The 13370-nt window shown below is 44.0% G+C and overlaps 1 protein-coding gene across 1 annotated transcript in view; it reads right to left on the reverse strand.

Moving 5' to 3' along the window:
- The window catches only part of ANXA3 (annexin A3), a 42126-nt gene extending 34028 nt beyond the window's left edge, over window positions 1–8098 (reverse strand). The window contains exons 1-2 of the mRNA XM_026653321.1: window positions 8013–8098; window positions 5691–5728 (exon numbers count right to left, since the gene is read on the reverse strand). Coding sequence (XP_026509106.1) covers window positions 5691–5705 — 15 coding nt within the window. The 5' untranslated portion in view covers window positions 5706–5728; window positions 8013–8098. The remainder of the gene's footprint in view (window positions 1–5690; window positions 5729–8012) is intronic.
- Window positions 8099–13370: the final 5272 nt, after the last annotated feature.

Below are 13370 nucleotides of genomic sequence, written 5' to 3' on the forward strand. Positions count from 1 at the left end.
ATATTCTTGTTTATTTCTAAAGTTTAATCACATAAGCTACTGCTGTAGACTATAAATGTGTAAGTCCAGCCTGCTACAGAAATAAACCTTTAAAAAAAAAACTAACTAAATCATCTCACTTTCAGCATTTTGAGAACAGGTGGGAAAGTTGCTATACAACCAGCTCCTATCTTTACAGCCTTGGTAGTTATTTGGTCAATTTGCATGGCTGGCTAAGACATCCAGAGCTAGAAAACGGTCCATAATTGTCCTTTCTTGGGATTCTTGCATCTTCACCTAACACACTGAACACCGAGACTCAGGTGTGGTCTACACTGGTCTACCTATATTGTGAAAAATCCACACCCCATGAGCGACAAAGTTATACTGACCTAACTGCCTGTGTGGAGCATGCTATGTTGACAGGAGAGCTTCTCCCATTGACAGTTACAGTACTGCCTCTCGGGGAGGTGGATTAACTATGCTGATGGGCGTAGGAGTGCCTTCATTTAAGTGCTCCAGCTGTGCCAATGCAGCGTTTTAAGTATAGACCTTCCCTCAGACAGGACACTGGACTCCAGGCTGACCCAGTATGGCAATTCCTGTGTTCAAGTTTCATAAGCGTCTGATGTTATACCAATCTCAATTTATTTTAATAAAGAGAAAGATGGTTGAAAAATTGTAGCCAAATATGGAATCTACAATCTGTTTGTTCCAGCAACAGAGTGTGTGTGTGTGGGGGGGGGCATGTGGTAAACCAGTAGGTTAACCAGACTCACTAGCCGCCTGGTGTTACAGGGCGGGAGTGTGAATGGGACAGATGAAGCCACACCTTGTAAAGTGACTATTTTACAAGTAACTGACTCTGCCTCAAGTAGCATTTCCTCACAGTTGAAGATTTGCCAAAGTTCTGATGCAGCAAAACTGAGAATTCGTGGGGTATTGCAAAACAGTTCTGAAACAATGAATTAGCACCACAGGCTAACAGATGTCAACTGAAGAGATCCGAGATTACTTCACATTAGACATGTTGCCTCTTATCAGGAAAAATACTAGGCTCAAAGTATGACAGTAACATTAGCGAATGATTCTAGAACCTTTCCTTCTCTAGCCAGAAACCCTCCTCTCCCCCCCCCCATCTTTTTTAATGAATGCATGAAATAGGCCAAATCTCAAATGTTCATACTTGAGATGAAATCACTTGAGGCCTCATGCTTCCTTTGCACAGTAAATACTCTACCACGCCCTAAATCAAACATTAATCCTTTACATCTTAGAACCTTCCACTCCACCACCTTTTCCCTTATTTCATATGCACTACAGTGGAGTCACATCATAGGCGCATTTAACTTATGCAATTTTAACTATACGCGCTTGGCAAAACAAAAAAAAGGAGAAAATTTAAATACTGTACCTGTAGTGCGGGCGATTCTGCCCGCCATTCCACTCAATGAGCGTTTGACTATATGCGATTTTCACCTTACGCGCGGACTTCAGAACCTAACCCCCGCGAAAGATGTGACTCCCCTGTATTCCCTTCATTCAAAGGTTATACTTGTTATTTAGAAGGTCTCCATCCTAGTCAAGGACACTTGAAATGCAAACCAGCAACATGGTGACTTATAGCTGTGACAAAACACATTCATGTTGCAAGAACCTGCTGTTGAAAGAAAGCAACAGCAACTCTGCACTCTGTGCAAGGTGGGGGCTCAGAGGCCAGCTAGTAACAAGTCCCAGAGAAGGGCAGTTCCTGATTCAAGCCGAGAAGGCCTGTTGAGCAGAGCTGAGAAAGGAGAACAGACCTGGCTGCAGCGGTGTTAAGAACTGGTGAGAGACAAGAGAGATGGAATTGAAAATAGCTGAAGGTCACCAGGATAAGGGAGTTAAGCAAGGAGGAGCTCTGAACCCAACCTGACCTAAAGACTTCTAGGGCTAGGGACGTCTAAGGCATCTAGCAGTCTATCCTTGAGATCTCACAGCTGTTTATTATCCCAGCTGGGATAATAATCACAACAGTTAGCAGCCCTTTTCCAAAAGGATATGCTTCCACTCCACTTTCCAGTTAACAGGATGAAGTCCCATGAGCTTCATTCAACCCATTTCAAACTGTGGGGAAAGCAGTCAGGGGTCCTGGTAGAACCAACATCCCGGAAGATTGTTTTTAAATGCCTCCCCCACACCACATAACCCCTGTGGATAAATGGTCAGAGGTGCAGTCCAGGGCAAGCACCACCAGTAACAGGTGCTGTCTCCAAGCTCAAAACCACTCTTGCAGAAACCTCCACTGCTGAATTGCAACAGACTGGAGTGGCTCAAACTCATTCCCTTCCACGCATTCCAAGCTGCATTCTGAGTCACTGCACACCTGTGACTAGTTTATTAGGTCTGGCAATCTCGCCCTTCTGGGAGCTCTTTCTTCCTCAAAAGTTAATTTGAATATTTAATGGTGCCAGACTGATTTCCCTAGAGCCTGATGGCCTCTATTTATCCACAGAACAGGTACAGCACGCACAGCAGTAATATGAGCTTCCCTGCCCATGCACTGCTAACTTGCCTCAACCCAGTCTTGGTGAGACCACCTCTGTAGGCATGGAAATGAATCTATTCTCTCGCCTATTCAACCTAAAGCCTGCTTTTGCCAGCTGTAGTCCCTCAGCGTCCCTTATCCCACCAATCCTTTCCTGGCAATGCCATCTCCTTTTGTTCCATGACACATGAAGTTGCATAGGTACTCAAGAAATCATTCATCAATGCAATGCTTTGACACTACCTTACTACAGAGGTAAATACAATGGTCATATAAAACTTCTCATACTCAAAAGTATAAAAAGAACCTATTGTTTGTAGGATAAATGATCAGAAATGCAGCAGGGTGCAATACTTCATATGCTACAGGGAGCATTGATCCATATGCTGGGTTATGGGACGAACAAATGATCAGCCTGAAAACAGAAGGACAGGGAATGGGGATCTGGCTTAGTTTCATGAGAGAAAGGACTATGGGGGGGAGGGAGAAAAAGGGTCAGAGACAAGAAAGAGGATCTCAAGACAGACATGAAGTCAGTTCGGTGCAGAGGGACGGGAAGGCTGCATCAAATGACGAGGATAAGACAAAAGGATCTACTGGCTGCTATGGAGAGACATGGAGATGGAAGTCAATTTTTACTCCACAAACTAAATACCGTTTTAACAAATCTTTGGCCTCCATTGAGTGCTAATGAGGCTTCCACATGTGATGTGATTACCTAGGTAGGAACTGGACTGCCACCCCTTTGCACAGGCCAAACAACTACATTTCATCACTAGCAATAAGACAGACTTAAAGTTTGGATCTGGACTTTCCCAAAGCTCAAGCTGTTTGAATCTGGATTTTGGTTTGGACCATCTCTCTATTAATGCTTTAGTCTAGTTATGCAATAGTGAGCTAGCAGTGAATGGTTACGAGATATTAAGTCCTCTACAGAGCTGAAGTATCTCAAAGACAGGCAATGCTACCTCATGACCCCTGTAGGCAGGTTCATCATATTACCTAAAGCTTTAGGAAGACAGTTTGCTTGGAATAGCCAAAATTCATATTTTTATGAAGAGCCTACAAAGACAAAAATGGTATAATTTCAGGAGGAATTTTCAGAGTTGATTCATACCCAGAGACTGAAGAGCTCCAGAAAAATATCCTGCTCTTGATGCTGGAAGCATTTTGTATAACTACCCCTAATAAATAACATCTTAAAAAGAAAGAATCTGTCTGGTTTTAACAACTTTTATCATACAACCCTTTTAAGCCATAATTTAACACTCTCCTTGTTAGTTTTCTGTTTAGAGGATTTTACTTCATTTACACTGCAGTGTGTAATTACTTCTTTCAAATGGTCATTGCATAGAGTGGCATCAACCAGGTTTACTTCCATTTCTATTTAGTTCTGAATAAGTGGTTAAGCACTTCTCATCCTCATTGCAGACATATTTAGAAATACTTTCCCTTAACTCAAAGTTTCTCCCCCAGTTTTCTGGCTGAAACAATTTTCCTCGCTTTGAAATCCACATCTAACATGCTTTTCTTTTCTGTTTGCTTTTCATGCCATTGTTTGGAGCCTTCTTCTGGGTCAATATTTACTGAAGGAGGAGGACTAGGATGTAGGAGTTGATTGTTCTCTTCCCAGGACATCTTGGTCAACGGAAACACACCTCCAGCTAGAGTCACAGATTCCAAGGCCAGAAGGGACCGTTGTGATCATCTAGTCTGATCTCCTATATAACAGGCCACAGAACTGCCTTAGGAATTATTTGAGAGCAGATCTTTTAGGAAAAACATCAAATTGTGATTTCATCACTGACAATTTTTAAGAATCTACCACATCCCATGGTAACCATTGGAACAATTTAATTACCCTCACTGTTAATTTATGCCTTATTTCCTGTCTGAATTGGTCTTGCCTCAAGTTCCAACCATTGGATTAGTATTGCAATTATACAATATGCTCTTCTAAGACTGGCATGCATGAGACAGCGAATCCATTTATGTTTGAAAGCTTATTCTACAGCAATCTTTCAGCACAGTTGTGTCATTTATGTACATCTGGAGTAGGGAAACCTGCAGGAACCAGAGTTCAGGTCTTTACAGTGAAGAGGACTGTATAAGAATCTATATAAAACAGAACTCTGTAGTCTCCAAACAGGGTTCACTTGCATTAGGTCAGTAAGATGAATCTACCCACTGGGACATTGTTTTAATGTTTCTAAGTGGGACAAAATAAAATGTTCTGTGTCAATTCTATCTGCCATTAATTCAATGGCATAGCACTTCTCCCTCCCAGATCAAGTCGCCCTATGGGAGTAGTTGCTCTCATGCTCAAGCCAGTAAAAATGCCTGATCACAACAGCTTTCACATGTCACTGAATCCAGGTGGTCCAAGCAAGGACTCAGGGCCCTTCAGAAAGTGTGCAGATGAAGAAGGTTACGTGCATCTTTTAAAACTGAAGCAGGGCTGTTCCAGGACAGAATAGCAACCCAGTTGGTTCCTGTCAAGGCTAATCAGAAAGTTTCAAGTACCTGGCCTGGGGTAGATAGAGCTAAGTATTATATGAGGCGAAAGTGTATAGTGTATGAAGTTTATAGAAATGGAGATACCTTTCCATTGTTCTTATATTCAAAGCACACTAGAAAGTAAGACTTGCTTAATTTCACACAGGGTCAATGGAAGACTTTAACAGAACCTCAGAAATCCTAATTCCCAATAGTCTGCGCCAAACAATTCCCAGGCAGACTTCCTTTCCCAAGCTTCCTCAGCATTTATTTTACACATCCATAAAAGCACAGAGGAATACTTCTGTAAGGAAAAGAGGGAGTTCTTTCACTTCACAGCTATTTCTCAAGGGTGCTGGGTGTCAGATCTGGAAACAAATCAAAAAGGTGAAGTGTGCATCTAGGCCAGGATTTTCAAAAATAGGGGTCCTAAAGTAGGATCCTAAATCCATATTTAGGTGCCTATAGAAACGGGCCTGTTTTTCAAAAGCAACAAATATCCAGAAGCTCTAACTGACCTTCTAGCGATCATTAGAAGTGAGAAACATCTGTGTTTGAAAAAGTTTGATCTTGTTTCTTTTCCACAGTGATACTCTTTGTGGAAGGTTTGCCTCACTTTTAGGGGAAATAAAAATCACAGGACTTTCCAGAAGTTATCTTTAAGAATTTTTTTTTTTTTTAAACTCACCCAAACGGATGCCATGATTTGATTGTTTCACTGAAAACCTGAAAAACAATCAGATATTAATAGAATAAGACATTGTGCTAATTTATATTTACTGATAATAAAAACAAAGTTATCAACCGTCCAATGTTTAAACACAACATGGCAGAATTTTTTTTAAAACCTTTTACTGGGAGCGAAGGTAAAAGTTTATAAGGATTAAAATAAGCTAAAGTCTCTCAGGAAACTATGAAGCTGTTAGTTTTGGATCATACTTTATATGCTGTCAGAGCACAAATACAATACAGAGTTTTGGAGTCTTAAGACAGAACCTTATATGGATTTTTCCATTTGGCAGACATACTATTTAAACATACTCGCTCAGCTCAATGTTTTGTTTAAAAGAAATCCTCCCGCCTTTCTTGATATTATAAAAACAAAAATCTGGAAAAGTGTCTTAACAGTTGGCAGACTCTCCTCTCCCTCCCTGCACCCTTATCAGATCTGGTTTGTGCACTTGTCCACCACCTTCTACCCTGACTGGGATAGCCAGGTTTATTAACTCTGATTTCACCTCCTCCTGCAAACTGAGTTTTCTTTGCTGAATTAGATTCAAAGTGGCTTAACTGAATCCTGGCGGTCTGAATCAAAACAGTCTGTAACCTCCATTGGCAGGAACATTTTATGATGACAGGAGGTGGACTCTCTTTTGAAATGAGTTACACATCTTGGGTCCTTTCCCCTTACAGCTTTACCTTTCTGAACAACCCCATTGATTTCAACGGCACTTCTTACAGGAGAATTACTCATGAGTAAAGATTGCAGGACTCAGCCCTAAGTTAACTGGTTCCTCACTCTAATAGGAATTTTGAATTTGTTCATTTGTTTGTTTATATTGCTTCAGATACACATGACTAATGCTGAAACATATCCGTTTCTTTCACCACACTTATTTCATCCTACAGTAAAATTCCATTCACACACAGGAGAGCATAACAACCTTTTCATCTTTTCTTTGGGCATTTCTAGGTTCCTCCAAGATTCTGCATCACCCCAAGAAGTTTGAGATTTTTATGACTTAATTTCATAGTTTAAAGATATGAAGTTGAAGTTTCTTATAAATAAGTCTGGTCTATATTTACTTAAGACTGCATATTTTTATCAAAGCCAGTGGATTTTAGCCTTGTCCAGCTACTGGCTAGAATCCTTGGACCCTTTTGGTCATAAGAACGGCCACACTGGGTCAGACCAAAGGTCCACCTAGCCTAGTATCCTGTCTGCCGACAGTGGCCAATGCCAGGTGCCCCGGAGGGAATGAACAAAACAGGTAATCATCAAGTGATCCATCCCCGGTCACACATTCGTCTACTTAGCTGAACTACTATCAAGCATCAGAAAACCAAATGACAAATGCGATCAGTTAAATTCAGTGAATCCCACATGAAGGATCACCTCCACTGTGCGAAATCCTGTTTTTAAGCAGTTTCTTTAAAAGAGCACTGTCAGGCAGCTTGTTTCCTCAATGTAGGTTTTGTTTTAAAAACTGGATTTAAAAAAATAAAATCTACTGTTACTACAAATGCATTCAGGAAGTATTTCTCTTTCAGTGTTTGCAAGTCCCACACACCAAGGCTGTGCAAGCTAGCCCTGAAAATGAAACTGAATAGTCCAGCGGTTCCAAAGCTACTTGTGGGTTTGGGGCCTAAATTTACAGAACACTTGGTGGTAATCTATGACCAACTGGTTGATCACAAAGCACTGGCTGTTCCTCCTTGTTTCCAGCTCCCTGGTCATATTAAAAAAGCTAAAATACATATTAAAACACTCCCTTAATAGTGTTCCATGTACACAATTGCTGAGCTGCCATTCACTTGCCAATGAGAAGGTATGTGGCCCAGAAGGGAAGAGGCTAACAGATCTGAGAACCCCTGAAGGCTATCCAAGAGAGGGTTAAGGGCACGTAGTACACAAACACCTACACCTGGTGAATAAGGTTTAATTTAGGCCAGCAGTGGGTTCAAATCTCGGGCTCTGTAAAGGCAGGGGTGTGGCTTGGCTTTCCCCCAAACACTTCCGAAGTTCAGGGGGGGCTCATCGGTTGCCCCCCAGCACAGATTTCACGCTCACCCGCTGGTGCAAGCGGACTAGGACGGGACAGGGGCGGAGACCCAGAAACTCCCCCCACGCAGCGGGAACCAAGCCGCGGCTACGGGACCTGGGGCAGCTCTGCAGGGGAAAGCGCAGTCGCTCCCCCCACCCCAATCTTCGGCAGCGCCTGACACAGCGGGGAAGGCGAGCGGCCCCTGGGGCAGCCCGAGGCGGGCTCAGCCCCCCGGAGACACGTACCTGGAAGTCCCCGCAAACCACCCGCGGCGAGAGCAGCTGCAAACGGCGCCCGGAGCAGGAGAGAGAGGAGCGGGCGCCGCCCTGACCCGCCCCCAGCGCAGGCTCCACCTGCCCAGCCAGGGTAGGTGGAAAACCCGCCCTACTGCTCCACCCCATCCCAGCAGCTCCCGTTCCTGTCTCTTGCCCTTGCTCCCAGGGCTGTTTCCTTCCAGGCTCCTCCATTCTTAAGGCACCTGCTCTCTCCTTCTTGCAGTCCCTGGGCAAGTGGGTGAAGCTGAACTTAAATATATTTGTAACCTTTCTAACAAAAATTGAACACAGCTGTGTTGAATTGAGTCATTTTCACCCCCCCCCCTTTAGATGGCCTAAAGCCAAGGCAGATTTTCTCTCTCTTCTGCATTTGTGACTAGAATGGCTGTGAAAACCCCACAGCTGCACTGGCAACACGTTGATTGAAATGTTGGGGTTTGGTTGCTCTGTGGAGGTTCATGGTGTGATCACTCACAAAGAAAGTGCAGCGTGGAAGGGTGGGTGCAACAGTTGGCAGCGACTGGGCTAAGAAGTCTTTTGTCACCCTGGCCAGTCACAGCCCACTAGGTGATGCAAGCACCATTTGCAGATTAGAAGGCGGGGTGGGTGGGTGAGTGATGTGTGGCAGAATATTCTGCAGCTATAAAGCTTTGGTTTGGGGAGTGGCATGTCCCAGCTATTTCAGAAAGGTGCAGTGGTGGCAGGAGCACGTCACCTGGGGTGTCTTGAGAAGTATTTTGTCATTTATATGTCCTCAAATCTTTTGCTTAATCAAATTCAGAGGCAATCCCACCATTTGGGATTGGATTCTCTCCTGCAGCTCATAAAATTGTATTTTTAAAGCCATGACTATATAGCTTATAAACTCAATTTGTTTTGGGGAGATTTCTAAAATTGTAAACTTACACTGAATATTTAAAAAATGTGTGTGCCTTTGAATTAAAAAAGGGAAATAAGGGACTGTGAATAAAAGGAACCAACTTTAGCATCATCCAGTTGGGAGCCCAGAGGAAAATATTCTGGACAGTCATCAGTGAGGGTTAGTGAAGGCTGGGCTGGGACAGAGACAAGGCCCCTAGTGTGAAATCAAATGCCAGCAAGACTTTATTTATCCATGGGGTAGGCGGGTCCTTCCAGGAACCAGATCAGGCAGCCAATGTTAGCTGTATGGAGAGTCCCCCTTGCTGTGGGAAAGGGGTCAGCCGCCTCTGCAGCACTTTGCCCCCTTGTGTTGGACCCAACAGAGGGCCCAGGATTAGTGAACTGTGGCCACGGTGAGGATGAGCTAATGTGAAAAGGGGACATACGCTACCCGAATGGGACATACACACTTCCCACTAGCCCCAGCCTTGTGGACATGCATATTAGGACAGCATTTTCTCTTATATAGCTCCCTTTGTGCTAGGAAAACCACTTTACCCACAGTGGGCTTCTAGACAACAATGGCTAAGGAAAGACCTGACAACACAGCTACGTTGTCAGGGAGCCATGGAAGGGCAGGAGTTCCTGGTGCTGGCCTTGTGACACACTATGAATAACCCACACTCCTAGTCTCCCACTGATCCCACAGGATACATGAGCTCTGGGATAGAACTCTGGATGGTCCATGGTTGGGGGAGAGGCAAAATGTCTGTCCTCTCTCTGATGGTCTTTACTGCCCCATCTCCCTTAATGAGCATTTCAGTGGAAGAGAGTGATTCGGGCCTCAATGATGGTACTTCCCTTCCCTTCCCTTTTGCCCCCTGCTTGGCACTGGCCCCAGGTGACCCATGGGGTGTCAGGGCCGGCTCCAGGTACCAGCGCAGCAAGCAGGTGCTTGGGGCAGCCAACGGAAAGGGGCGGCACGTCCGGCTCTTTAGTGGCAATTCGGCGACGGGTCCCTCAGTGCCTCTCGGAGGGAAGGGCCTGCCGCCGAATTGCCGCTGAAGGATGAAGCAGCGGCGGTAGAGCTCCGGCCAAAGTGCTGCCAATCACGGTTTTTTGTTGTTGTTTTTTCGCCGCTTGGGCGGCAAAAACGGCAAAATGGTGGAGCCGGCCCCATGGGGTGACTAAGAGGAAAGACCACCAACAGGGCCTTAACCTTGCTGTTTGGATACCTGTCAGATGGAATGTTTGTATCTTAAGATTCCATGGCAGTTGGGAGTGACAGTTGGGCAGTACAGGACAGAGAGGGGAGACCTAGAGTCCCATTGCCTCTCCCAAGCTGACCGGGAGTCTCATAGCACTGAGGGGGATGCTGGGCATTGCCTATGTCCCAACAAATCCAGCATCACCAGGTTTCACACTCCCTGCTCTAGGGCACGGGACCTGTTATCCCTTCAGGACAGAAGAGGCTTTTCCTGCCTCACCAGCATCAGCTGCCACCCAACAACTGTCTCGCATTTTAGAGGCAGCCACAACAGCATACTGGCTGGACCAGCGACACTCGGCCCAGAAGTGTCAGACTGGACTGGACCCGAACAGAGGCCACTAGATGGATAATAATGACTTTGTGGGGGAATGGGCGGGCAACATTGTATGTGCCAGGAAGGTGTATGTGGCAACCTAAACTCAAGGGGGCTGTTGACTGTGTGGGTAGATTAAGGCAACACAACCAGAGCGATGGTCTCTGAGAGAATGCGCTGGCTGTAGCTTAGGAGACCTGAAAGGAAGAAAAGCGCATTGAGGGCTTGAAGTGTGTACAGTTGAGAAAGGATGGTCCTATAATTAGGGTGCTAACCTGGGACTCCATGTTCTGCCACAGACTTCCTGTGGGACCACTTATCTTTGTACCTTGGTTCCGTGTAGCACTTCCCTACCTCACAGGGGTGTCGTGAGGATAAATACACTAAAGATTGTGAGGCGTTCAGATACCACAGTAATGGGGGCCATATAAGTACCTATGATTAGAGCTAGTCGGGATTTTTCTATTGGAATAAAAAAAATGCCCTTTTCCCACTTGATAGGCAGTGGTATCAGGGCACCAGCAACTTAACTCTTGTCAAGTTTTTTGTAGGCATTAGAGCAAAGGAGTGTTTAAGGAGGGATTTGAAGGAAGATAATGAAGTATCTTTGTGGATGTTTATGGGGAGCTCCTCCCAAGCGTGAGGGGCTGCATGGGAGAAAGCATAAAGGTGCTTGTTTGAAAATGTGACAGGTGGGTGATGGAGGCTGGAGTCAGCATTTTGATAGTGAATGAGAGATGATAGGAAAGGTGGGGATAGGCCACAAAGGAGCTTGAAAATGAAAATAGGCAGCAGATAGTTGATGCAATAGAGAAGGGGCAGACAGAAGAGGGACACACAGAGAGAGAGAGGACATGATCAAAGTGATGGGCTACAAAAATGATCTTTGCTGCAGCAATCTGAGTAAATATGAGCAGGCAAGCTTCTCTTTGTCAAGGTGTGACCTTAAGAGTACCCCAGTGCCAGATGGTGCACTGTTGTCATGATATATCCCCAAAAAGTGGCATGTAACATCTCACTGGAAAACTAATAACTCACTAATCATTAATATTCTTGTGTGACGCATGTAAAGTTAACCACAAAGAACTTCACAGATGTGCTGTAAATACGTGACTAAAATGTATTTGAACCAGACAGATTAGAGGGAATTAATAAATAAGTTTTCTCCAGACAAAGAAAAGAGGCCAACACCTCAGACCGTGTGTGGATAAGTTCAATGGGCTATTCATTTGTATCAGAGGTTGCAGGAAGAGATCATTAGCATTGTAAAAATAATCAGCGGGGGAGGAACCAGCAAGGTGTCTACACCTGGCAGGGGAAAGGAACTTTATATGGGGATACCCTTCAAGAGAATACAATTCAAAGGTTTACTGAACTATCATGAAAGGAGGAGCCAACTCCTAAGTTATCCTTCACGTGAGGAAACAAAGAAACCAAGGACTTTGAGCTCTGTGAAGGATCCTGGCTAAAAACTGGTCAGCCATGTTGGACAAATGGTAAGAAAAACATCTTTGAACAAAGGACAAAGTTATATTGAAGTCTTAGACGCATTCTTATTTTTGTTGGCTTGTACCCATTTCTATCATTCTTCCTTATGCTTGATATCACTTAAACCTATGTCTTTTTAATGAAATTTACTTTTACTATAACCAACTCAGTGCTTTGATTGAGATAGTGTTTGTTAACCCCAGGTAAGGTAATAAGCTGCTGTGTACTATCTCTTCAACGGAGCAACAAACTTGATAAGGTTTTGTGAATGTTACAGTAAGGAGGAGCTGTGCATGGCAGAAAGATTTCTCTGAGGAATTTAGGCTTTGGGATTTACTAATTGTTACCTGCTACGCAAGGTTTAGACAAGTAGCTGTGTCAGGGAGCTGACTTGTAGCTTAGCAGTAGCAAAGCTCTCACTTGCTGAGGCTGAGAGCGGTAACACAGTAACTCACAATTCTGGGTACCCCAGGAGATCATCCCACCAAGCCAGAGAAAAGGATGTTGCCGTAATCAGGTCATGAGGGGATGAGAGCCTGGATAAGTTTTAGCTGTGTGGATGGATAGAAAAGGCCATGTCTTAGAGGTGTTCTGCAAAAAAAAAAAAAAAATCTGCAACATTTAGACATACTCTGGATGTCTGGATACCTAGAGTTGAAGATAACATCCAGGTTATGGGGCCCAAGTGACAGAAGTATAATCCAATAACCTCTTAAATAGTCACCTTTATTCATGTCTTGAAAGTGGCGGCACTGACCAGTAACTTTGGGAAATGAATTTCTTTCCAAGAAATTTTTGTCATAGACTTCAGTGGGCTTTCAATCAGCCCCTGACTGTTGAGATCTGCTGCCCATTTGGCTTCTGTTTAATCATTTAGGTACTTGTATTTCTGGTTCTGAAATAATATTTTGAAGAGATATTGGACTTGGAAGAAAGCAAGCAAGGTATAACTGGAGCAGGGGAAGAAATAACTTGGCTTGGACACTGAAACTGCCCATTCACTATGCATATGGTGTGTAACAATCTTTCTGATACCATTGTTTGTGTCAAGTGGTATTACCATAGCATTTTGAACCCTGCAGGCCAGTGAACCAGGAAAAGTCGGAGACTGAGTATATTTGAGATCTTATAGCTCATCGACAGCACTATTTAAATAATTTTAATACCAGAAGTGGTAAGCTAATATGGTGATGAGCACAATGTAAGCAGTCAGGAAAGTAGAAAAATGGGAAGATAGATAAGTTATAGCTGGTTGACAGATCTTTGTATTTTTGACCCTCTTGGGCAATGATTTTTTGGCCTCTTCTTCCATGGGTGATGTTTTCCTTTTGGAAATTGTTGGAGGAATGGATGGTCACGGAGTGTGAGCCTGTTGAAGGATAGAGAATGAAACTTC

The sequence above is a fragment of the Terrapene carolina genome, unplaced genomic scaffold (genome assembly GCF_002925995.2).
Source record: "Terrapene carolina triunguis isolate 2854851 unplaced genomic scaffold, T_m_triunguis-2.0 Scaffold136, whole genome shotgun sequence".
Lineage (NCBI taxonomy): Eukaryota > Metazoa > Chordata > Testudines > Emydidae > Terrapene > Terrapene triunguis.